The sequence below is a fragment of the Geotrypetes seraphini genome, chromosome 1 (assembly GCF_902459505.1).
Source record: "Geotrypetes seraphini chromosome 1, aGeoSer1.1, whole genome shotgun sequence".
Taxonomy (NCBI): domain Eukaryota; kingdom Metazoa; phylum Chordata; class Amphibia; order Gymnophiona; family Dermophiidae; genus Geotrypetes; species Geotrypetes seraphini.
In genome coordinates, this window is record NC_047084.1 from 345,209,863 (window position 1) to 345,237,050 (window position 27,188).

At 42.9% G+C, this 27,188-nt stretch overlaps 1 protein-coding gene across 6 annotated transcripts in view; it reads right to left on the reverse strand.

Annotated features, from left to right (window-relative positions):
- Positions 1-27,188, reverse strand: part of PTPN13 (protein tyrosine phosphatase non-receptor type 13) — a 626,469-nt gene that overhangs the window by 35,308 nt on the left and 563,973 nt on the right. For all 6 annotated transcript variants that reach the window (XM_033963022.1, XM_033963031.1, XM_033963011.1 and 3 more), the window contains 2 exons: positions 25,688-25,836; positions 9,204-9,294 (listed from right to left, as the gene is read on the reverse strand). In XM_033963022.1, coding sequence (XP_033818913.1) covers positions 9,204-9,294; positions 25,688-25,836 — 240 coding nt within the window. The remainder of the gene's footprint in view (positions 1-9,203; positions 9,295-25,687; positions 25,837-27,188) is intronic.

Below are 27,188 nucleotides of genomic sequence, written 5' to 3' on the forward strand. Positions count from 1 at the left end.
CTGTAACGTCAGATCAGTCCGCAACAAGACCCAAATAATAAAAGACCTACTCGATGACTCCGATCCGGGTTTCGTGTGCATCACAGAATCATGGATCGGAAAAGACGATACTTTCACACAAAACGAACTCTGCCCCCCTGGCTACCACGGCCTCTTCTCACCCAGAATCAACCGGAAAGGAGGAGGCCTGGCTCTGCTTTACAAATCATTCTTCAATGTTCAGCTCCTTGAAAAGGGCAACCATACCTCTCTAGAATTCTTACTAGCTTCAGTTAAAGACGAACTCCAACCCCACCCACTAGGCATCTTGCTTCTCTACCGCCCTCCTATCCCCTGGAATAAATCCTCTGAACTTGTCCTAGAGACTATAACAAGAGTCTTCCTAAAATTCCAGAGACTACTGATCATAGGAGATATTAACCTCCACCTTGACGATAACACCAGCATGGACACAACTGAATTCAAAGACTTCCTCACCTCCCTTGGCTTCACCACTCCTCCACCCACACCTACCCATGATAAAGGACATAAACTAGACATCATCAGCTTCCTCGACCTGACTGAGCACAAAACTTCTGCCGAAGAGGCCCGCTGGGACCTTGTCCCATGGTCTGACCACCTTCTAGGCTCTTTCTGCCTCCCCATCTTCATGTCTCATCTAGGTACTCCACCCTGGCCCACAAAATCTATCACCTACCGCAAAAAAATCACGAGCGAATTGTTCTGGACCCAATTTCTTAACCAACTTCCCCCTTCTCCTAAACACACAGACCCAGAGTCCAACTGGCATAATTGGGTTACCCTTTCCGGGACTACCTACCACGCTCTGGCCCCTTTATCTACAAAATCTATCTCCCACTCCCACAAAGCCCCCTGGTACCTTCCATATCACAGGGAACTAAAGCAGAATTGTCGAGCCCTGGAACGGAAATGGAAAAAATCGAAATCCCCCTCAGACAAACAATCCTGGCGAGACAACATCAAGTGCTATAACACAATACTAAAAAAAGCAAGAAAGAATTTCTATGGAGATAAAATCACCAGATCAAAAAATCAAAATAGTACTCTGTTCTACATCTGGCGAAACTTAACCTCAAAAAACAACTCCACCTCTCCCCTCTCCCCTCCTTCCGCAAACGACTTAGCCAAATTTTTCAATGAAAAGATTTCCACCATAAGGAGCTCTTTCCCCTCAGCAGTCTCTTACAATTCTCTTCCTCCCAATGACTCAAACCCTATCCCAGCGGATAGATCCTGGATGACATTCGAACCCATATCTGAACCCCAGATCTCTAAACTCTGCCTCAGACTGAAATCCTGCAAATGCATCTTAGATCCTTTCCCATCCCACCTTTATGAAAACATTCCTGCACAGGCCATCTCCTCCCTTACGAGACTCATTAACTCTGCTCTACTATCAGGCTTGTTCTCCACAAAAATGGGCCACATTGCCTTGTCACCTATTCTGAAAAAAGCCGATCTCGACCCCTCCCTACCATCAAACTACCGTCCCATAGCAAATATCCCTCTACTTACCAAACTTCTAGAAACCATAGTTGCTACCCAGCTCTCCTCCTATCTCGAGAGATTCTCCATTCTTCACCCCTACCAACATGGCTTCAGACCCTGCTTTAGCACTGAATCCCTTCTAGTTTCCCTAATTTCAAAGGTACAACAACTACACTCACGTAACAAATTCGCTGTCCTACTACAATTCGATCTTTCCGCTGCTTTTGATGTCGTCCATCACGACATACTACTTTACCAACTTTCCGAGATTGGAATCGACTCCACCGTCCTAATGTGGTTCTCAAACTTCTTACGCTCCCGTTCCTAGACCGTCAACACAAATGGCACCATGTCCACTCCTTGGACTCCATCTTGCGGTATCCCTCAAGGATCACCCCTTTCCCCTATTCTCTTTAACATCTACATGTCCTCCCTGAAACTCTTTCAACTATCCCCCCTGGAAACAATCTACACTTATGCAGATGACATCCTTGTCCTCCTTGAGACTGACCAGAACCTCACCAACCTCCACGAAAACATTACAGCTTGCATAATGAGACTCCATGCCTGGTCCCTCTCGGTACAGATGAAACTAAACGAATCTAAAACAAAACTACTCTGGCTCGGCCCAAAATTCGAACACCTGCCCACACTTTTCACACTACCCACAGGCGATACACTACAGCTCGAGTTCTCATGCAAGGTCCTTGGTATCACTATCGATTCCTCTCTCTCCCTCAATGACCACCTCAACTCCTTGGCAAAATCATGCTTTTTCAGCCTTCACATGCTGAGGAAAACTAGATCCTACTTCAGCCAACAACACTTTGCCATCCTTGTCCAATCCATCATCCTCTCCAAACTAGATTACTGCAACGCCATCTACTTAAATCTATCAAAAAAAGTATTCTAAGACTCCAGCTAATCCAGAATACTGCAGCCAAACTGATCTTCTCAAAACACAAGTCTGACCATGCCTCCCCACTCCTTGCCAAACTTCATTGGCTCCCAATAATCTCCAGAATCCATTTCAAATGTTCCTGCCTGGCTTTCAAGATCATTCACGGAATCCTGCCTCCTCTTATCCCACTGTCTTTAAACTCCTCCAGTCCCGACTCCTCCAGAACTGCCCAAAGGCTTAAACTAGCCTTCCCCTCTCCACGCGGCATCCACTATTCAGGCAAACTGGGAAAATCCCTTCTCTTCAAAATCACAGGTCTTTGGAACAACCTCACCACCCCGCTGCGGAACCTGAGCTCCCTTCAGTTATTCCGCAAACAACTGAAAACCTGGCTTTTCAGCAAATTGTAGCTCTATCCTTCCCCCCTTTCTCTCCCCCCTTCTACACATAAGTTCATGTAATCCTTTTTCTTCTTCTCTACCCACTATTTTAAGTTCTTGTAAACCGTGTCGAGCTCCATTCTCATGGAGATGATGCGGTATATAAACTTAAGGTTTAGATTAGATTAGATTATTAACTCCCTCATCTTTAACGCACATACCATGGATGGGTCGATGACATAGAAAAAGTCAATTGCACCATTGAACTTTCGTATGCCCTCTGCAATATTATCCAGTGTAAACTTGTCTTACAGCACTTCTTCCTTCCTCCTCTTCATCTGGTATTGCCTTTCCTTCAGGAGCAGTCAGGTCAATGAGATCATCTTCTGTTAGTTCATTTGCTCTGGTGTCTATTAAGTCTTGAATATCCTCCATATCCATATGTTCAAAGCCTTACCCACCCATGTGCTTTGCCAAGTCAATGATGTCTTCCATAATTTCTTAGCCTGGCTCTGTGATATTGACAGTGTTATCCTTTTTTACACATTCAGGCCAAAGATTCTTCCAGCACAAGTTCACTGTCTCTGGCTTGACAGCTTTCACCGCTCTTTCAATAATATTTATGGCATGGGCAATAGTGAATTCCTTCCAGTTTTTCATGATGTTCTCCATGTTGGGGCCTTCATCCATAGCATGGACAATCCTCTCCAATGAATACCGCGTGTAGTGTGCTTTGAAGGTCCTTATTACCTCCTGGTTGAGAGGCTGGATGAGAGATGTTGTGTTGAGGGGCATGTATACGATCTCAACACCCTCAATGTGGAACTCATGTGTGTCTGGGTGTCCAGGGGCATTGCCCAATACTAACAGAACCTTGAATTCCATTCCTTTTTGGCCAGGTATTTTCTTACTTGTGACACAAAACACTGATGAAACCACTCTAGGAACAGAGCTCTGGTTGTCCAAGTCTTCTTGTTGCTCATCCAGTAAACAGGAAGCTAGAACTTATCTTTTCCCTTCAAGGCTTGGGGGTTTGCGGCTTTATAAATCAGTGTTGGCTTTATTATATGGCCTACTGCATTTGCACAAAGCAGCATGGTTAATCTATCCCTTGCAACCTTGAAACCTGGTGCTCGCTTATCCTCTTTGCTAATGAAAGTCCTCTGTGGCATTTTCTTCCAAAAGAGAGCAGTTTCATCGGCATTGAATGCCTGCTCAGGTTCATATCCCTTCAATAATTTCCTTAAAGGTTGTAGGGAACTCTCTAGCTGCCTCTTGGTTGGCAGATGCTGCTTTTCCTGTCACTCTCACATTACGCAGGACAAATCTGTGACGGAATTTATCAAACCACCCTTTACTGGTCAGAAAGTTGGTGGATTGTGACATTCTACCTTCCATGCTCTTCAAGTATTCATACAAAAGCCTTTGACTTTCCCGTTCGGGGGCTATGAGTGGGGGGCCTTGACTGCAAAATTAGTTTATTCACCGATGACATCCTGCTCTATCTGGATCAAGTCTCGATACATTTGCCCAGGGCCTTGGAGGTGATTCGCGCCTTTGAGGAGTTGTCAGGTCTGCAAGTTAATTGTGGGAAGTCTGAGCTCTTGTTTCTATCTGGGGGTCCCCCAGAGCCCTGGCATGCTTTGCTGCCTATTCCCCCTTCTGTCAAGACGGTGCATTATTTGGGCATCTACTTAAGCACTAGTCTGTCCACTCTCTATGCAGCTAAAGTCCACCGACCACTTGAGGCTATTGAAAAACTGTGCCAGACCTGGAAGGACCTTCTGTTAGGGCTAATGGGATGAGTGGCCCTTGTGAAAATGGTTCTAGTTCCTTAACTGCTGTATCCCCTTCAGACAATGCCCCTGTGGCTTCGTCGCCTGGAGGAGCTTAATTTTAAATCGATTATCGCTCAGTTTATTTGGCGGTCCTGAGCCCCTCGGATCGGAGTGCTCAAGCTCTCTTAAGACAAGTGCCTCGGGGGTCTCAGTGTTCCGGATATTTGGCTATACAATGTGGTGGTGCTTTTGCGCTGGATTCATGAAGGTTATACAGGGCATGTTCGGTATGTCCCCCTGGGCTGGGCAGAGGGTTGGTGTCACCCGTTTAAGTTTGTTAACTTGCTTCATACCCAGACTGATCCTACTCGCCAATATCATACCTGCTCCCAGTTCTTGTTACCTATGCGGGGAGCCTGGCCGTGGTGGAGATGAAGGCAGGGATTGAGCATTGCAGTGTCCCCTTTCCTGAGGCTAGAGGGGAACTCTCACTTTGCTCTTGGTTGGGGCCGCTCAGTGTTTACAGATGGGCATCCCGGGGGTGTGGGGCTCTGGAGCATGTGCTGGATCCTCATTCTCCTGCATTTCCCTCCTTTCACCAGCTCCAGCTCCGCTGGGGACTTCCTCACTGTTATCTCTTTTCGTACTTTCAGGTCCGGCATTATTGGGAGGCTGAACAGTGAGGGCATGAAGGAGTATGGACCATGGGTAAGCTGGATAATATTTTCTCAGCCACACCACCACAATTTAATACTCTATCCTACTGGTATAGATTATTGAGATCCTCCATTCCTTTGTTGGTCCTTGGAGCACTGCGGGTGCATTGGGAAGCGGACCTTGGACAACACATCTCTGAGTTCTTGGACTGTTTCAAGACCTTATATGCCTTTACTAAATCTGCTGATTTTCAGGAACTTCAATGCAATGTCCTTCAGAGAGCTTATATTACATGACAGAAAGGGGTGCGCCTTGGGCTCTGGGAGGGTGACCTCTGTGTTAAGTGTCACTGTTCGGCTGGTATTTACCTCCGCTCTTTTCTGGAGTGCTCCATATTGACTTTCTTGAGAAGGTGGTATGTCACCCTGTTGAGTGGGATTAGGGAACTCTGCTATTGGGGTTTCAGGAGCCACTTCGGGCATAGGGTTTCACTATCCCCCAATGCAGGTTTATATATATAATGCTCTCCTCTTGGTTAAAAAGCTGATTTTGACCTATTGGGTCTCGGAGGACACCCCACCGGAGGTTCAATGGAAGAGTTGACTTCAGGAACTGGTCCTCTTTGAGATACAAGCTTATATCTTAACCACACATCAGGCTGTGCCACACTATGTCACCCTATGGGAGAGTTTGCGAGACCTGGCGTCTTCCTGAGGGGACCTTGGTTTGCCTTGCATGTTTGGCCACCTCCCATGTACTCTTTGTCCACACCTTTGCTCTTTAGGTACTTGAGTTGTGTGTGTGTGTGGGGGGGGGTTGGGGCCTTTGGGGTAGTGGGGACCATGTGTTGGTATGCGTGTTGTGGAGATGGGTGTGTCTGAGTTTGTGTGGGATGTAGTGTGCATGTAGTTTGTATGTTTGGGGGCTTATATTAAAAGTTAATGGATGGGGGTACAGATTGCTTCTGTTTACACCAATTCCTTGCTGTCCCTGCGCTGAGTTGCTGATTCTGGGAGTGGTTTTGAGCTATCCTTAGTTTTGGACCGCTGGCTGCTCCTCTGGGGAGTTCTCTCCCGAGTGCAGCCTTATTGATTTTGATTGCTTCCACTGCATTTGCTCTTGTTAGCTTTTGTTGTATAGCCATATCTTGTATTTCTCCTTGTCGTGTTTTGTGCACCTTGCGATTTTTGTACCTTTTCCACTTACAATAAACATATGTTAAAAAAAAAAAAGAAATATTCAAAAAGAAATCAACAATAAGAAATCAAAGTCTTGATTGCATAAGTCTTCACACCCGTTGACATAGTAAATCCACATTCAAAAAATAGTCTTAATAGGGCCTTTCTGTATCCAAATACAGTAGCTGAGCTGATTCAAATATTTCTGGATGAAGAATCAAGTTGTTTCTGTTGTACGAAGTGAATTTCAAGTAGTCATTTAAACATGGTTAACATGGAGTTGTATAAAGAGGTCTGGGATAAAATTATTCAAAAGTTAAGATTGGGGAAGGTTATAAGAAAATTTAAAAGTGTTTTCGTATTCCTAGAGGCATTATCAGGTCCATCACTGTAAGTGGAAACTGTTTGGCACTGCCTCAATCATGCCATACCTCTAAAGTCAGTAGCCACAAGTTAAGAACTGCTGTGGAAGATCACCGTGAGGCCTAAGATTACTTTTAAAAGAACTACAGAATCTTGGGCTATGCCTGGAAAAAACCGATTGCACAACAATATAAAAATTATTTCACAATCAAAGCCTGTACAGAAAGATAGTGAAAAAGCCACTACTGAAGAAAAGCCATGTATGTAATGTTGCATAGTGTTTGTGAGTTTTGTGCCACATGTAATACTATTGAGACCAAAAGGTTTTGCTGGTCTCTATTCTAAAAACCTTTTTCCACATGTTTACAGTACCCCTATGGATGTATTTGCAAACACTACGCAGCATGACATACATGGCTTTTCTTCAGTAGTGCTTTTTTTTCCCACCTTCTCATATAGGCTTTGATTGGGAAGTAATTTTGATACTGTTGTACAATCAATTTTTCCATGCATAGCCCAAGACTCTGTAGTTCTTTTAAAGTAGTCTTAGTCCTCACAATGATCTTTCTCAGCAGTTCCTTAACATGTGATTGAGGTAGTGTCTTGGCAATACCAAACAGTTTCCATTTTTAGTTAAGGACCTGATAATGCCTCCAGGGATATTGAAACACATTTAAATTTTTTTATAGCCTTACCTCAATCTGAACTTTTGAATAAATTTATCCCAGAGCTCTTTAAGCAGCTCCATATTTACCATGTTTAAATAACTACCGTGTTTCCCCAAAAATAAGACAGGGTCATATATTAATTTTGGCTCCAAAAAAATGCATTAGGGCTTATTTTCAGGGAATGTCTTATTTTTTTCAAGTACAACAATCATCTCTCCCTTCCTCTACTCCACCCCAACTCTTCCTCTTTCCTCCCCCCCCCAATTGTAGAGCATCTTTCCTCCCCTTTCACCTTTCCCCTTGTGCAGCATCTTTTTATCCTTCCCTCCCATCCTCCTGTGCAGAACCCCACTGACCCTCCCACTGTAAGACTAACATACTGTACCTCTGAGGTCTCCAAAAACAGCAGCAGTGGCAGCGCTCTGAATGGGCTGCTTCACGGCCTTCCTCACTGGGGCCTTCCCTCTGCAGCATCATTGATGTAATCAGTGATGCTGCAAGGGGGAGGCCATGAAGCAGTTATTTCAGAATGCTGCCGCTGCTTTAGGAGGCCTTGGAGCGGAGGTATGTCAGGTCTCACCGGGATGGGGTTCGAGGAATTGACGAGTCTGATTTTTTTCGGCGAATTGGGCAGCACTAGTGTCAGTGATGGAGTCGGGGAGTTTCAGGGAGATTTGGGGAGAGGGGGCTTCAGGGGATGATCTTAACTAGGGCTTATTTTTGGGGTAGGGCTTATATTTTCAGGGAAACATGGTACTTGAAATTCACTTCATACAACAAAAGCCACTTGATTCTTCATCCAGAAATATTTGAATCAGCTCAGCTACTGTTGCTAACCATATTCCTGTACAACACTAATATCAAGCTGGACAAGCTGGAGAATGATTTTTGTTACAATAGGTATGCCATTGATGGGTCTGTAGTTGGAGGTCATGGAAAGATCTGCCTTTAGATTTTTTTGGTATGGGAGTAAGTGCCATTTTTCCCAGCAGCAGGAACAGGGAGGCCTTTGAAAATCATGAGAAAGATGAATGTTGCAAAGAAAGGCAGATCCTGAAAGAAATCCTGTTCCAGTCTGACAAGAATTTGAATCACAAAGCAAAAACGATGGAATTTTCACTATGAAGATGTGAACGTCCTCAATTAATCCAGTCAAAATCCAGACCTGAATCCAATAAAGAATCTGTGGCAAGACTTGAAGACTGTAGTCCCCAGGGTCCCCAGTCAACCTGATAAGAGTTAAATCTATTCTGCCAAGAAGAGTGGCCAAAACCTGCAGGATCCTACTGCACAAAATTGGTAGACTTTTATCCTAAACAAGTTATGGCTGTTATTGCTGCAAAACTACTGAATCAAAGATTTAAGAAGACTTACAAGGGGCCGCTGAAAAGTTCTCAGTTCAACCAAGAAGAAAATGATATGGAGCTATGAAATAAGTTATTCCACACTTTTCTTGATCCTTTTCATTTCATATCATTGAAATGAAAAGTTGTCAAGAAAAGTATGGAATAACTTGTTTCATGACTCCACATCAATCTCTTCTTGGTTGGGCTGAGAACTTTTCAGTGGCCCCACAAGGGGGTTTGACAGAGAAAGTGTTAATATCCTGAAAAGCAGCAACAAGTCTTAAAATCCCACTAGATAACCAATCAAAAGCATCCTTCAATAATATTTTTTTGTATGGTGTATTTTGGTCTAAACTAAAAATAGAATAGAAATAAGACAAATAGCTGTGTTCAGATTAGGGTTGCTTAAAGATTAAAACTTACATGGAAGAATGTTTTTATATCTATTCTTCTTCCTGTTCTCTTTAGTCTGTCCAACTAAACACTGATCCAAAGGTTTTAGATCCTGAAGATTCTATAAGAAGAAACCAAAACCATAAATATGAATGTTAACTGATTGGCAAAGAAAATAATTTCATATAGCTAGCTGTTACATAAATGAATACAACAAGCTCGCTGCAGTAAGTCTGCTAATCTAAAATATGGTAGCACAACTTAATCGTGTTATGTTATGTTATTCAATGCTACATCTAAATGTGTAAAGTTATTAATGCAAACAAGCTGCCAAACACAGACAGGCCCCTATGAGGGTAATTCTATAGTCAAATGAGTCTGTGCTATTCAATAAGAAGAAAACTTTCAAAGTTACTTCTTGTAGTAAAATAATACTTTACTCATATAAATTAGCTTTTATGCTTAAATCATCTTCATTAAAGAAAAAATTGAAGATTCAATACAAACAATGGACTTTCAGTTCACAGAAACATATGAAAATCTAAAAGACAACCGATCAAACATCCAGAATAGACTGCCATAAACAAACTTGCAAACTCCCCACCCCCCATCTAAATCCCAAAGATACATTACTGAAAATTAAGTATTATGCTGTGTGCTGCAGCAGTTAATGTGAGCCAAAACATTCCCAGGTAACAGAAGTTTCCTCCCACTCAGCAAATCAAGATCTTTAACATCACATCTCTCCATAGTAAGAAGGTGAATCATTTGAGTTTGCCACAGAAACAATGTTGGGATCTCAGGTATAATCCATTTCAGAAGTATCGTTTTCAAACCCAACCACACTGCTCGGTGTCAGGTCAAAACCGCGGAAGACAAAGGCGCGCACCAAAGAAAATAACTGTTTTTAGGGGCTCCGACGGGGTATGGGGGGAGGAACCCCCCCACTTTATTTTATACAGATTGCGCTGCGTTGTGGGGGGTTTGGGGGGTTGTAACCCCCCACATTTTACTGAAAACTTAACTTTTTCCCTAAAAACAGGGAAAAAGTTAAGTTTACAGTATAATGAGGGGGGTTACAACCCCCCAAACCACCCACAACACCAACTGTCATTTTCTTCGGTGCGCGCCTCCATCTTGCGCTCAGTTGTCGGCGTGCGCCTTTGTCTTCCACGGTTTTGTCTATGAACCCACTGCAAAAAGCTTATAATTTCTGGGGGAAGAAGACATGCAATATTGTATCGTCCAAATAACAATAAGGGATTAACGGCAATTTTATGTTTCCAAATGGTGGATACAAATGTAAGCAATTCAGACCAAAAGATCACTTGTGGACAAAGCCAAAACATATGGCTCAGCCGTGCTCCTGAGGTATGGCACTTCAAGCAAGCATTTCCAGGTTGCATTGAAGCGGGAAATACACAGTCTGGGGCTAATATATAGTCGTAACAAAAATTTATAGTTCATTTCCAAAAGTTGAGTTGAACAAGACATTTTCAACATGGTCTTATAGGCTTCCTGGAACATATCTTCTGTAAGTTCAATGTATAAATCATCAGACCACAACTGAGCAAGTTTCACATAGGAGATCGCAACTGTGGTCACACAATACAAGTAATCTTCAAGCCCCATTGGAACAACATTGGCTTGATAAAAAAACATAAAATTTCAGATTTAAAATGTTGAATTATAGATCAAGTTGAAGTAGGGTGGAAATCTTGAAGCAAAACTGAATTTTAAAGAACAGAAATGGATTTTCTTTCTGAATTCAGTGATTCCTAATGGATTAAATATACGTAGAGCTAGAATGGATGACATTAATATGATCTAAATGAAAAGGTAGGGCCTATAATTAAATAATTAACTAAATAATATAGACTATTAGAAGGGATGATATTTGCATCAATGAAATGTCAAACTAAATAGCATGAATGGGAGGAAAGTGATTGGGTAATCTGAATAGATATGTAGAAGTGACGTATAAATACCAGAAAAAAATGCCACAGCTATGTTTCTAAACTTAAAAGTTTAATGCAGAAATGGTGCAAGCAGCAAACTAAGGTACATTAAATAACTATAGAAAACTAACTAATCTATTGTTCTCTAAAAAATAAAAAAAATATATTTAGAATATTTATCTTAATCGGATACTTTTACTGCAGGGTAATATCTTTGAGAAAGCTATGGCGAAACATAGTTCTATGTCGGAACGAGACTCCCTTAGCCATTTTTCTCTTTAGAGATGAGTATTGAAAATTAAATAATATGAAAGATTTTGATGAAAAAAAATCTTAGATATGTATAGTGAGACATGTGCAGTTAAGAGTATACAACTGAAAGTTTATTGAGACCGATGACAAAAATGGAGTGATAAGTCTGTATTTGAAAGTTTGTTTATACAGCAACATTGCCGAGGTCTGAATTGTCTCAATTCAGAGTAAAGTTGGGTGTAAATGCTTTGGAAAATATAATCTGAATAAGAGAATTAAAATAGCCTGTACATTGACATTGTAATGTAGCATACTATGCCATACTTTGTATCGTAATTTTAATATTTTTACTGCTGTAATTGTCTGTTATGTTTGCCTTATTCTTGCTGTACACTACCGTGAGTGAATACCTTCAAAAAGGTGGTAAATAAATCCTAATAAATAAATAAATATTTTGGAATCACCATGGACTACATAGCCTGTGTTATCGTGAACATCTACAAAAGATTAGAGATGATAAAATCTCAGTTAGCCATCATCTGCAAACTGGTAGGCACTACATGACAGAAGAAAACCAGAAGAATTCAGACTGCAACAATTGCTTTAGTACATTCCTGCTGCAGAGTATTGTGTGCCAGTGTGGAATATCAATAGCCACACAAAGCATTTAAATGTTATCCTGAATGATGAGATGAATGTTATAAGTGGCTCGTTGAAGCCTCAGGCATTACCCTTGGCTCCCTGTAATGTTGAATATAGTACCTTTTGATAGATGTCGTCTTGAGCACCGTACTGATGAATATAAATGCATTCAAAAGAACTGAGACCTCTCAGTACATCAAGTTCTATCTAATCTCCTTCATAAGAACTGCGCTCTTGCAGTCGAAGCTTATCAATATATAATAGGCTTTACTATAAGGGACGGGGAAAGAATGAATCAGTAGTAAATTTCCCACAAAATATACCTAATTAAAGCTGTAACCTCTCTTTTACAAAGCCGCACTAGCATTTTTAGTGCCAGCCGCAGTAGTAAGAACTCCAATGCTCATAGAATTCCTATCAGCATTGGAGTTCTTACTGCTGCGGCCAGCACTAAAAACGCTAGTGCGGCTTTGTAAAGGAGGGCCATAATGAAGGGGAGGAAATTCCAGATTTTGACTGTCAAAGAATACAGTGGTACAGATTCAATTGAGCTTGCAGGTGGACTTTACAGTCTATTTTTCAGAAATATCAGAGACAAGTTAATCTAATCATGAAATTTTAATGGGTATAATTAATGGGCAGACTGGATGAACCGTTCAGGTCTTTATTTGTTGTCATTTACTATGTTATGTTACTATGTTTGGTCCAAATTTGGAGTTTGGGAAGGGGGCACCTACTTCATAAAAGGAAACTTAAAGATAGCTCTGCTTACAACTATGGTTATATACCATATATATTTGAACATAAATTGAGATTTTGGGGCCAAAAAAAAGGCCCAAAAATGAATGTCTTGGTTTATATTTGGGTCAGCGTCCAGCCTCACAGACCAGTTGAAGGCCTCCACTGGCCTGCCGTAAGTCCTGGTAGTCCAGCAGTGGGCCAGGACAGGAGGGATCCCTCTGCCTCCTGTCCTGGCCAACTAACAATCTCACCTCACTCCTGATTGTAAAAATAATATCTTTTAAAATCTCTTTTGGTCTAGTGGTGAACCGGGGCAGGAGTGATCTTCTTACACTCCTGCCCTGTGCAGAGCTGCTATCTGAATGGCTGATGCAAATTTTCACAGCAACCTCGAGACCAAGCAAGAACTTGCAGTAGTCATTCAGATAGCGGCAGGTGTGCAGGAAGATCATTCCTGCCCTGGTTCACCACTGGACCGTGGATGTCCCTGGGGGTGATACCAAAGATAAGAAAAAAGAATATATTTACCCTAATCAAAAATAACAAAAAATGAATAAAAAATACGATTAACAAGATAAATCAAAAGAAACAGTCAGTACGGGCCCTGTACACTCGTTTCAACCAATGGCCCCGGGCAGTGTTTATGCAGTGACAAACACTTAGAAATGAATCTAAATAAACCCTGCCCCGTACATCATATTGTTCTTTTGAAATATATAAAACGTGTAAAAAAAATAGAAAATAATTATTTAAATAGAAACGCTATCATCCCCAGGTGTAGACATCAGAAGAGAAAATCATTTCGAAGAATGTCTCCCTGAAACTTTACTAACAAAAGACACAAAATGTGAAAAAATATGAAATAATCACAATATAAAAAGTGACTCAAAATCGTCAAAACATCAAAAATGATTTCCTGCCCATGCGGATTAATTTATGTAGGCTGTACTAGCCGGGCTATCAGAGTGAGATTAATTGAACACCGTAGTTGCCTTAAGACTGAAAAATTAACGGCTCCTACGGTGGCCCACAGTTTGAAACACCATCATACTTTTGCTCAACTCAGGTGGTGTGTGTTGGAACAAATCCCCATCACCTATAAGGGAGACAGACAAAATCATTTATTACTGAGAGAAAATTTCTGGATTTTCACCTTACAAGCATTCTCTCCTTATGGCCTGAATGAAAACGTCGATAAATGTTTTACATAAAATTTGTTTTCTTTTTCTTTTCCTTTTTTTATTTAGTTGACATCTTTTTGACGTCATCACGTATGCGTTGGTCCAGGTGGGGCTCTTTAAATTGTAATATAAGAACTCCTTGTTTCAGGCATTCATTTGTCAGAGCAGCTTGATTGTGCCGCTGCAGAGGATCACTCCGTCCTTTACATTCGAGGACGTGGCGTTTTTGACAAAATCTTCAGTCATTCTCCTAACTTTTTTGCTCCCTCCTGATGAGGAAATTGAAACAGGACCTGTCGAGTGAGCAGAATAAATGAGGCAAACGAGTGAGATATACGAGTGAGCGGAATGTGTGAGCAAAACAGAGCGAAAAGCTGAGTGGACACTTTTGAACAGCTCTTTTGATTTAGACTCAAGTACTATGGTAAATGTATTGACAATTTTACCTTTCAACGAGCACTTTTCATGTGAGCGGGACTGATTAAGCAGAGGCATTACAGAGCCATCATTGGCGATTTTTGAATTCAGCACCTCAAACTTTGAACTTCATCCCGTCTTGAACTTGCCGAGCTAAGTACTTTTTACTGTTTTTCACTGGTTTTCACTTTGCATCACATTTTTTAGTTTTTTCATTAACAGGCACACTGGATTTTTGGTACATTGACTGAGGACATTATTTAGTTTCACATACTTGGTTTTTGATGTTTTGACGATTTTGAGTCACTTTTTATATTGTGATTATTTCATATTTTTTCACATTTTGTGTCTTTTGTTAGTAAAGTTTCAGGGAGACATTCTTCGAAATGATTTTCTCTTCTGATGTCTACACCTGGGGATGATAGCGTTTCTATTTAAATAATTATTTTCTATTTATTTACACGTTTTATATATTTCAAAAGAACAATATGATGTACGGGGCAGGGTTTATTTAGATTCATTTCTAAGTGTTTGTCACTGCATAAACACTGCCCGGGGCCATTGGTTGAAACGAGTGTACAGGGCCCGTACTGACTGTTTCTTTTGATTTATCTTGTTAATCGTATTTTTTATTCATTTTTTGTTATTTTTGATTAGGGTAAATATATTCTTTTTTCTTATCTTTGGTATCACCCCCAGGGACATCTACGGAGAGAACATCATTTACAATACCAATTTTTTTATAATTTGTATTCCTACTGATATTGGTATTTATATAAATTTTGGTATAGTTTTTGTCACCACTGGACCACCAGGGATTTAAAAAGATTCAATTTTTACAATCGGGGAGGCATGAGGGAGGTGAGAATTGTTAAGAGTTGGCTGGGACAAGAGGCAGGAGGGATCTCTCCTGACCTGATCCACCGCTGGCCCACTAGGTCTTAAGGCAGGCCCGGTGGAGGCCTGTAAAGCATCAGAAGGAAGGAGGGACAGGATGCAGAGCCTGGAAGGGCAGTAAGGGAGGAGAGTCATGGTGTAGAGCCTGGCAGGAAGGGAGGGGGCTGGATGCAAAGACAGGGCAGGGAAGGGACTGAGGGAGGGTGCTGGGTGCAGAGCCTGGCAGAGAAGGGAGGGAGGTGGGATAGGGGGATAGGGTGCAGAACCTGGCATGGAAGGAGGGGAGCTAGGTGCAGAGCGTGGCAGGGTAGGGGAAGGAGTGAGGGTGGGTGCTGGATGTTGAGCCTGGCAGAGCAGGGTACTTGAACATAACCCCCCCCCCTGGTTTATATTCACATCAACATTTTTTCACCCTTTTGGGGGGGAAAAAGGTTACCTTGGTTTATATTTGGGTTGGTTTATATCAGTTTTTATGGTAAACTACTGACTGCATCAGGAATGATTGCTCCAAGGGCAAATATCAGACATACAAAGAGTAATGCATTTAGATGAATCAAATGCTGTTTCCTGGTTGATGACTGCGCTCAGAAATCTGAATTGCTTTTATTGTGCAACACAAAAACCTGTATAAAGCCACATTTGGAAATGTACATTAACCACAAATCTGTACCAAGATGTTTATCTTAAAGCTGAATTCTCATGCCCCATATGTAATGACATCAGTTTTTTCATACTGATTTATATATTCAAAATAAAAGTTATTTCTTTAAAGATTGGGGTTATGATGATACAATTTTACAATTATTTTCAGATTCTAGAAGGGTTTTTAATTGTGCAAATGGTTATATTTCTGACATGTTCCTGCATTTCCATAAGTCCCTCAAATGTGTGGGGCCAGAGTCAGTAAATGGCACCCAGTGAGATTCTATAAAGGGTGCTCTGGGAAGAGTGTTCTTTATAGGGTAGCATTGAGTGTGAGAACTTACACCAACTAAATCCAGGTGTAAATCCTGGCACGCAACCACAATCTTTAATATTACACATTGTTTCCCAGAATGTTCCCTTTGCACTTGCATGTGGATATACCTACTGACAAATACTAGAAGAGGTGCCTGAAATTAAGCGCCTACTTCAATTAGTAAACTGGCATAATTGAAAATAATAAAAATTAATTGGGCGATAGGTGCCTATCTTCTTAATCATGATTTTACAAATGATAGTTGCTATCACATAGTGCCTTGCGGCACCTAACAGTAAAGTAGCTGTGTTTAGGTGTTGAGAATGACTTAGGCACTGCTAGACACGATTCTCTAAATGACTTAGGTGTCTATAATGTAGGCCAGGGGTGCCCAAAAGGTTGATCGCGATCGACCGGTAGATCGCGAAGGCAACGCGAGCCGATCGCGTTGCCTTCGCGTTCTACTTGCTTCCCCACACAGAAGCGTTGAGCCATCCAGATTTCCTCTCCCCGACGTCAATTCTGACGTCAGAGAGGAAGTTCTGGGCCAGCCAATTGATGCCTGGCTGGCCCGGAACTTCCTCTCTGACTTCAGAAATGACATCGGAGAGAGGAAATCTGGTCAGCCCGACGCTTCGGTGTGGGGAAGCAGGGAGAGCTTGGGGCGGAGTTGGTTTGGAGGCCTGTTCCCCGATGGCGGTGGCAGTGGCTTGGGATCAGGCAGGGAGACAGAAAGAAGGGGGAGCAGGGAGATAGAAAGAAAGAAAGGAAAAAGAAAGGGGGGACAGGAAGATAGAAAGAAAGGGGGCATGAAGAGAGAAAGACAGACAGAAAGAAAGGGGGGCAGGGAGACAGAAAGAAAGAAAGGGGAGGGGACAGGGAGAGAGGAAGAAAAAGTTGGTGGAGGGAATAAGGTCTGGAGGAGAGTAAGCATACAGGAGGCTGAAAGAAGGGAAGAAATATTGGATGCACAGTCAGAAGAATAAAGTGCAACCAGAGACTCATGAAATCACCAGACAACAAAGGTAGGAAAAATGATTTTATTTTCAATTTAGTGATCAAAATGTTTTGAGAATTTATATCTGTTGTCTATATTTGTACTATGGCCCCCTTTTACTAAACCGCAATAGCGGTTTTTAGCGCAGGGAGCCTATGAGCATCGAGAGCAGCGCAGGGCATTCAGCGTAGCTCCCTGCACTAAAAACCGCTATCACGGTTTAGTAAAAAGGGAGTGGGTATATATTTGTCTATTTTTGTATAGTTGTTTCTGAGGTGACACTGCATAAAGTCATCTGCCTTGACCTCTTTGAAAACCCGCGGAATATAAATGATATTTAACATTTTCTCTGCATACAGTGTGCTTTGTGTTTTTTTAAATTTTATTGTTGGTAGATCATTTTGACTTGGTCATTTTAAAAGTAGCTCCCAAGCCCAAAAAGTGTGGGCACCCCTGATGTAGGCCTTTAAATCCCTGGCCTATATTACAGGTGCCTAAATTTTAAGTTAGGCGTCGGTAGGCGTGATTCTGTAATGGGCGCCCAAATGTGATTGATATGCAATTTGCATCTATCTTTTTAGACTCCATTTACAGAATTTCCCCCTTAGGCTCTACCCTATAATTGCGCGTGTAAATGTATTTCCACACTGATCTGCTGTTTCAGCCCAGTTTTGGCAACTTGCATCCATTAGAACGTGCATTGGGCACAGAATTAGCACCTAACTTTAGATACCATTTAAAGAATTCCCAAGTATTATGATCTTCAGCTATATTTTTAAGCTAGGTTTATAATGCTCACTTTTGCATTAAAAATAATGTTCCAAATGTAGGTTAGCATTATATTCAACAATGTATATGCAAAAGTGTCAACCTGTAATTATACTAGAGGATATACACACCCATGGTTTTTACCATGCGGCCTTATTTATATCCCAAAGCCACATGGGGCTTTTAATCTTTCTGCCTTAACCTCCAATATAGGTCTATAAAGCTGTTTTTTTCCCCACTTCTGTTGCTTTGTGTTTTACTTCAGCACAGCTTCCCTTTCGACGTGCTTTCTCATTTCCAAACCTTTGCTGTTCACCTAATCATGGACAGCAGCCATTTTTGCCTTCTGTAGACCATTAGCCCTTATGTATCATTCATCATTATTTTCATTTTTATGATCTTTCATGTTTCATTATATTTACATTAGTATATGTGCCAAGGTGCTTGTTAGTTGGTTTTACTTTATCACCCTTTTATTTTATTTTTGCAATACATATGCCTTGTTATGTTTTGTTTTTATAAATACCTCATTGTCCCTACATAAAGATTTTACTTTACCCACGACATTCATAAACACTTTAGTTGTCATGCTTCCAACTCCATTGTTTTTAAAGTATTTATAAGCAGGATCATTTATTTTGCTTTTTAATTTCTGACCAATAAGCATGATGTATTTAAACCTGAGTCTTATTTATTCCATGGTTATTTGTTCATATACTATTATCATTGTCATGCCATATTTGTACCTGTCATTATTATTTTTACCTCACATGGTTGTTAATCCACCGTTATATATGGATTTCAATTTATCATGTCTTACTTTCATTGCCTTTAGTGTTCATGAGTATGAACATTCAGCTTGCTCTTTAATTATTGGTTCATATATATAATCCATTCACATCTTTGTTTCATTCATTTTTATGGGTGCATTATATTTCATCGTGACCATGCTTTACATATTTCATATTATTTAACTTTAAAATTACAACATGAAATGATTTGTCTAGTCATTTGATAGCTCTGATTGTCCAGCTGTCTTAGGAATGAGTCATTTTATTCTATTTTAATTGCATTATTCTATGTGTTTATGTCTTATTATGGTACCTTCATGTTTGAATACCATGTCTTTTTTATATAGTTTAAAGACAATAGACTGTTTTCAGTCCAATTCTTTATATGTGAGTTTGCAAACCATTGGTATGTATAATGTCTTCTCATTATTACACTGTGTCACATATCTCTTCATGTTTTCAAAATCAGACACGCACTATGGTTTCTTTATCCTATTAACTTTTCATTCTTATGGCTTCTCTTAGGTACTTTATAGACTTCTGTGCTTAATCTTTTTTTTGAAAATATGTTTATTAAAGGATCAATGCATACGAGAAAATACAAATTATGACCATACAAGAAGGACATCATGTACAATAATCAAGGGTACAGGTAAAGAATAAACAAACATAGATAAATCCACAGCATATCATCCCCCATGCAGATCCAAATTTTGAATGAAACCCTCCCCTCCCCTCCACCCTGTGCACCCATGATCTCTAACCAGCCCTAAAAGGAACTCCAATAAATAGGTCCTAGATTTCCAGCTCGCAGCCCCCCGGCGGTGCTGCCGCTCCCACCCAGCCATCAGAGACATATTAGCCCGCCACTGTTGCACTGTTGGCCGAGTGGTACCAATCCAGTGGCGAAGAATTAGTTTCTTTGTGATTCCTAAGGCCACTAAAAGAAAGCGCCTTTCAGGATCGCTAACACCCGCTTCCACCAGGGGACCTGTGATACCCTACAGCAACGTCTTATAAGACCAGTCTATAGATAATCCTATAACGTTCTCCAGCTCCCGAAGCACAAAGATCCACAGGGGCCCTACATGTGAACACTCCAAAAAGTGATGTACCAAGGTGTCCCGACGAGCCGGACAACGGGGGCAGCAGTCATCAGGCCATAACCCCATCGTTTGTCCCTTACTTCTCGTTAAATAAGATTGGTGCAGAATCTGCAGGTGTACTTCCCGCAAACTCACATTAGGGGAGGCTGAGGCGCATTCCTGAAAACACAAAACTAATTCATCAGCAGTGACCTGCTCTCCCAAAGCCGAAGTCCAATCCGTTGCCATAGCATCAAGAAACCTGTCAGATCGTCTTTCCCTCCCCACTTTATACCACTCCGAGAGCGTGTTAAATTCCGATGGGGCGGACAAAAACTGTTGATCCAAGGAAGTGAAAGTGGACAAGCTGCCCTCCGACGAACGGAGCGCCAAACAATAGCTACGCATCTGCAGGTATGCCAACATAGACCCTGCGGTCCAACCCCAGCGGTCCCGACATGCCAGAAAAGAGGGGACCGATCCCGACCCCACCTCAACAACCTGCCCCACAAAGCAGCACCCAGACGTCCGGACTGAGGCAAAAAATGCATGTAACGAACCAGCAGGAAACTTAGGGTTACCCACCAATTCCGTAAAAGGCGAAGGACCCACCGCGCCCCCCAAGGAAGACCGCCACCAGCACCAGGCCATTCGTAAGGGTCGAAGCATAGAAGGGCAGGGTCCCGCCCCCTGCCACAGGAGGTTAAAAACTGACACCGGAGCTGACAAAAGGTACCAGAATCCAACCGGGGCGAACCTGGCAACTCCCGTATATAATTCATGCACCCATCTCAACAATGCAGCAACATTATAAAGACGCAAATCGGGCAAGTTCACACCTCCATGCTCACGCCCCCTAATCAGTTTGTTATAGCCAATTTTCACCTGACGAGAGCGCCATATATAGGATGAAACGACCCCCCTATAAGCCTGCACATCTTTCTGTTTGATCCAAATGGGCACCATTTGTAGTGGATAGAGGAGCTTCGGCAAGAGGACCATTTTAATAAGGGCAACGCGTCCCAGGAGCGAAAGGGGAAACTCCATCCACTTCTTACACAAAGCTCGGACTGCCTCTAATTTATCAAGTACGTTCTTCCGATAGACCACCCCCGGGTCTGCATGCAGATATATTCCCAGATATTTGAGCGTGCCCTTAGACCATTGCAGCGGAAAGGAAGGATCATGCCATAGAGTACACGGGGGGGGGGGGGGGCGGACCGCCAGAGCCTCTGACTTATCAAAGTTAATTCGCAACCCGGAAAAGGCTCCAAATCTCTGTATAAGATCTATTAATCGAGGAACCCCCTCTTCAGCATCTCCCAGAAAGATGAGCATGTCATCCGCAAACAAATTAATTTTAAATTCCTGGAAACCCAACCAAATACCCTGCAAGTCGGTGCTCTGACGGAGCTTAGCCGCAAGAGGCTCTAGCATCGGGGAGAGGGGACAGCCCTGGCGCGTCCCCCTCTCGAGTTCAAAAGAAGAGGTAAGCTCCCCGTTAATCAGGATTTGGGCCATAGGATGAGCGTATAATGATCGAATCCCAGTCAGAAAGCTTCCCATAATGCCGAACTGAGGAAGAACCCAAAAAAGATAATCCCATAACACTTTATCGAACGCTTTTTCCGCGTCTAGACTAACTATAAGAGTGTTCTGCTGTCCCGGGTGTTGCCCAACAAGTCCAGGATTTTGAAGCACCGAAAGCGCCCTCAGCACATTCGCAGATGAATAGCGGCCCGGCACAAAACCTGCCTGGTCCGAATGAATTAAATTGGGCAAAACCCGACCCAGACGACCGCCATAATAGCAGCAAACAACTTGATATCTTGATTGAGCAGAGAAATAGGTCTATAGGATCCCAGCTGATCTTCCGCTCGACCCAGTTTCGGTAGAGCCACAATATTGGCGTGAGTTAGTCTATGCGGAGGCAGTTCACCTCTACTAAGAGCCCCACATAGGGCTTGAAATGGGCCCACCACTCGCACCCCCAACAGCTTATAATATTCAGAACCCAGTCCGTCGGATCCAGGGGCTTTAGCCAATTTTAAGGCCCGAATAGCTTGTTGAATTTCCAACCCTCGCACCGGTGCATTTAACACCTCTCGCTGCTCATGTCCCAGGGACGGAAGCTGTAGGTCTTGAAAGAAAGTCGTCCTCTGTCCTGTGACACAGGTCCCCCTGTCATATAGCGCCCTATAGTAGGTAACAAAACTCTGCTGTATCCCAGCTTGGGCAGTTACCTCTCTACCATCAGGCGCCCGAATCCTTGAGATAAGGCGCTTCGGAGCCCTTGAGGCAACCAAAGATGCAAGCAATTTCCCCGCTTTGTTACCCCAGCGATGAAGGCGATATTTATACAATCTGATATCTCTAAGGGTTCTTTCTGCCAATAAATCATTAATTTGCCTACGTAGGTCAAAATATTGAGTTCGAGCTGTCGTGACACCCGGAGCATGTAAACTCCCACGCAGCGCGGCCAGACGGTGTGTCAAGTCCAACAGTGTCTTATCTTGGGCTCTGCGCTTGCGGGTAGTATACTCAATAATTTTACCACGCAAGACCGCCTTGCTCGCCTCCCAAAACACCACTTCTGATACATCAGAAGCGGGGTTTTCGTTCACAAAGAAATCCCATTGTTGTTCCAGGAAATCCTTAAACTCATCATCTTCGTATAACGTGGGATTCATACGCCAACTATTAGTCGACCCCTGGGACCCCGGCCTATCAATAAGCTCCAGCCAAACCAAGTGGTGATCTGACAAAACACCATCTTCAATCACCACTCGTGGAATACCCGCCAGCAAAGAAGGAGCCACCAGCAGGTAAGTCCAATCGACTGTGAACATCATGCACTTGAGAGTGAAAAGTGAAGTCAGATTCAGTAGGATGCAGTGTGCGCCAGACATCAATCAGACCCAGTTGGTGCAGCACAAAATTCACCCCCTTGTGATCGCCTCCTTTCAATCGAGGCTTAGGCGGCTTGCAATCAACAAGTGGGTCTGCCGTGATGTTAAAGTCCCCTCCTAGTACCAATTGGTATTCAGAAAAAGGCATCAAAGCCGCTACTAATACAGAAAAGAATCTATGAGAGTATACATTAGGTGCATAAAGAGAACAAAACACATATTTCTTCCCCAAGAAAACTCCTGCCCAGATCACATAACGCCCCTCAGGGTCCTGTATTACCTTGTGCATAGTACAAGGATGCTTTTTATGGAAGAGGAGAGCAACACCTCGCTGTCTGGAGTTATATGAAGCAAAAGCTACTTCCCCTACCCAATCCCTCTTTAGTTTAACATGTTCTGTCACGCTGAGGTGAGTCTCCTGAAGCATTAAAACATCTACTTTTAATTTCTTACAGTATTGAAGTAATTTGCTGCGCTTCACTGGGGAGTGCAAGCCATCAATGTTGAAGCTGGCAATCTTAACAGAACTCACAATAGCAGTTGGTAAGAAGTAATTCCCCCCAGAGACAACAGGTCTGTGGGGCAGCAGCGCCGGCCTCCCAGCCAAACCGGCACGCCACCCACTGAATTATCATTACATTACCGATCAGAGACCCCAGGTGCATCCCACCCCCACCCTGCCCCACCAAAGCCCCCCTCCCACCCTAATCCCAACGTCTCTCATCCCTTCAACCCTACCCCCAGTTCCCCCATGCATCTCAACCATTCTTACACCAAACAATCCCCACACACACATCCAAAATCCCAGCACTACCTTCATTCCCCACTCCCTTCTCACACGAACACTCTCGTCCCCCCATCCACCACCCAGCCCCTCGACTGAAAACTAAAGTAAGAACCCCCACAAAAACTCTAGAGGGCTAAAACACCCAGGTATAAGAAAAACATATCAAAACAGTGCAAAGAGAGCTGCATAAACAACAAACTGGCAAATCTCTCAAACAGGCACTCAACATAATCTCAAACCAAGTGTCCAGAGGCCAGAAGTCCCTGTAGCGCAGGTCCCCCTCTTCCGATGGGTGTCGAGGCGATATGGCTTCCAATAGCTCAAGGAGACTGTATAGACCGGAGTCGTGCCACGCAAGCAGGTCTCACAGGCGGCAGCCAAAACATAGGCCCCCAGCAGCAGTGATCAAGGCAGAGTCAGCACCACACTGTCGGATGACCAAAGCGACTTGATAGAAGAAACACCACCAGAAATCACACGACAGACGCCCATCAGCACTCCTGAGGTGCCGGCAGCTTCTCGAGGAACTTTTTCAGCTCATCCGCCGTGCTCATGGTGAAAGTCCGATTTTCATGAGTTAGTCTCATCTTAGCGGGGTAAAGAAATGCAAATCTTATTCCCCTCGTGACCAACTGCGAGCAACTGCGAGCAATACGGTGTAAGGGCCCTACGCTGCTCCGCAACTTTGGTGGAGAAATCTTGAAATAGCATAATCTTAGCCCCTTCATAGGACAGAGATCTGTTTTTCTTGAACAGGTCCAACAGGCGTGCTTTGATTGCATAATTATGGAATCTGGCCAGCACCTGCCTCGGACGGCCCGGTCCGTCTCCATCGCGAAGCTGACCAACTCGATGGACCCGCTCTACCACCACCGGGCCAGCCTGCTCCGCCAGGCCCAACTCCTTCGGCAGCCATCTTTCCACCACGTAGAGAAGCTCAGAATCTTTAACTGACTCCGGGAGCCCTATCAGACGGAGGTTCTTTCTGCGGGCCCTATTCTCCTGGTCCTCCACTCTCTCGAGCAGTTGGCACACTCGGGTCTCCAAGGAGTCAAGCCTGCCATCGGCGACCACCACTCTGTCTTCTTGTGCCGAGACCCGTTCCTCCACCTGGTGGATCTGCGCCGCATGGCCAGCCAGCACATCTTTAATTTCATCCATGGAAGCATGCAGCTTGGCCAGTTTGTCGTCTAAAAGTTGAGAAAGGTTCCGCATGGATACCTGCAGCACCTCATCCGAGGTGCGGTCCACTGGAGCCTCCGTTTGCATCCCCGCCATTTGAGAGCCGGTGCCACGCTGTTTCTTGGGGCCTTCGGGGCTCGAGTCGGCATCCCCTGTGCCGCCACCGTGATTCACGCGCCAGACGCTCCCCAGCCCAGCGGGAGCGATCCCGGAAGTGCAGGAGCCGAAATGTTCACAAATTTACCGGCGGCGGCAGGCGTTAGGGGAGCCGATTGGTGCAGGGAGGACGGAGCTCCGCGTTCAGGCGTCCGATCAGGTGCCGGCCATCATGTGACCCCGATTTCTGTGCTTAATCTTATACTCTAATACACACCATGGCACTTTTTCTTTTCGGCCTTTTTTGGCACATTTTTTCCTCTTATGTCTCTTGTCGATGTTTCAAGCCTCTCTATATAGCATGATCACACTTGGCTCACTTGTTTTATCCTGCAGTCGAGTATAGACACTAATATGCATGCTCCAGATTGGCATCACAGTCACTTCTTATCTTTCTCTTTATCATTATTCATTATTACCTCTTCCTTTTAGGACCCCCGAGGAAGGCGTGTTCGCCGAAACACGGACCGTGTAGGGTCCGGTTGGATTTTTATCACTGTACTTTATATCATTGTACTTTTAAAATTGAATTTTCATGTTTTTATATGTCAGTGTATAATAAATTAACTCTAGAACATCTATATCCACAGTTTTTTGTTTTTGTTATAATACTTCATGAGCATTCCCAAGAAATGTTTGCTTTTCTTTAGTTTGAAGAAAGCTGGCCCACATCAACACCTTAAGATGTTCTGTAAGGATTTAGCAGGATATAATACTACACATAACATAACATGTCTTGACTACTAGTGTGGCTGATTTCATCTTGACTGTTAAAATAAAACTGAGTTTTTACCTCAAATTCTTTTGATGGCACTCCTTGGTTCAGAAGCCCATGAAGCAACCGGATGACTGACTTTAAACTGGAACCTGTATAATTGCCAGAAGGAAGAACTGTAACGAGTGGGAGAGTCGAGAGCTGCTCATTTGTCATTAATAAGCAACCTGTAAAAGACAAGAACATCCACTTATTACACTGGATGCAGTAAAGGGGATAAAATCGGGTACCTGTACTTTCCATAAGATTACAAGCATTGCTATTAGTGCTCCTTAAATATGTACATTGAACAAGTTAAGCTTGATAATTTTTATAATTACACAAATTCACCAGAATACTGCAGTTTGTTCAGAATATATTGAAGCTTACAGTAAGTATATTCTTCAGAAATGATGTAACAGAAGACATTTAAATATTTAAGAAGGACTTTTTGCCTCCCACCATCTCTTAGTATCCTCAATATTTACCATACCATAGTTTCTTATAGCCCACAATTTTAACTAGGATTCAATGCAGTTAACAATCAAGAAAGTAATCTTTGAGATACATTACGATTACAGTAGCCATAAGTGGATAGGCAACTTGTGAATCACACAGAGAAGAGATAGATCTTTAGCATTTTTCTGAAGATGTAGTAATTGGGGAGCTGACATAGAAATAAGGGTAGGCTATTCAACACTTTATGGCCTTGAAATTCGAAAATAGACTCAATATAATGAAATTTGAAAGTAAACAATATGATGAAACCTTCTGCCCAATGTGCGGCGGTGGCCAAAAAAGCAAACAGGATGCTAGGAATTATTAAAAAAGGGATGGTTAACAAGACTAAGAATGTTATAATGCCTCTGTATTGCTCCATGGTGCGACCTCCTCTGGTCTCCTTATCTCAAGAAAGATATAGCGGTTCAAAGAAGAGCGACCAAGATGATAAAGGGGATGGAGCTCCTCTTCAGCTTGGAAAAGAGATGGCAGAGGGGAAATATGATTGAAGTCTACAAAATCCTGAGTGGAGCAGAACAGGTACAAGTGGATCGATTTTTCACTCCGTCAAAAATTACAAAGACTAGGGGACACTCGATGAAGTTACACAGAAATACTTTTAAAACCAATAGGAGGAAATTTTTTTTCACTCAGAGAATAGTTAAGTTCTGGAACACGTTGCCAGAGGATGTGGTAAGAGTGGATAGCTTGGCTGGTTTTAAGAAAAGTTTGGACAAGTTCCTGGAACAAAAGTCCATAGTCTGTTATTGAGAAAGACATCGGGGAAGCCACTGCTTGCCCTGGATCGGTAGCATGGAATATTGCTACTCCTTGGGTTTTGGCCAGGCACTAGTGACCTGGATTGGCTACTGTGAGAACGGGCTACTGGGCTTGATGGACCACTGGTCTGACCCAGTAAGGCTATTCTTATGTTCTTTTTCCTTTGGACATGGGGGGACAGAAAGTTTAGTTTGAGGCATTGTGTGATTCTTGTGTTGAGGACAGAGTGTGTAATATTAATGGCTGATACAAGACCAGT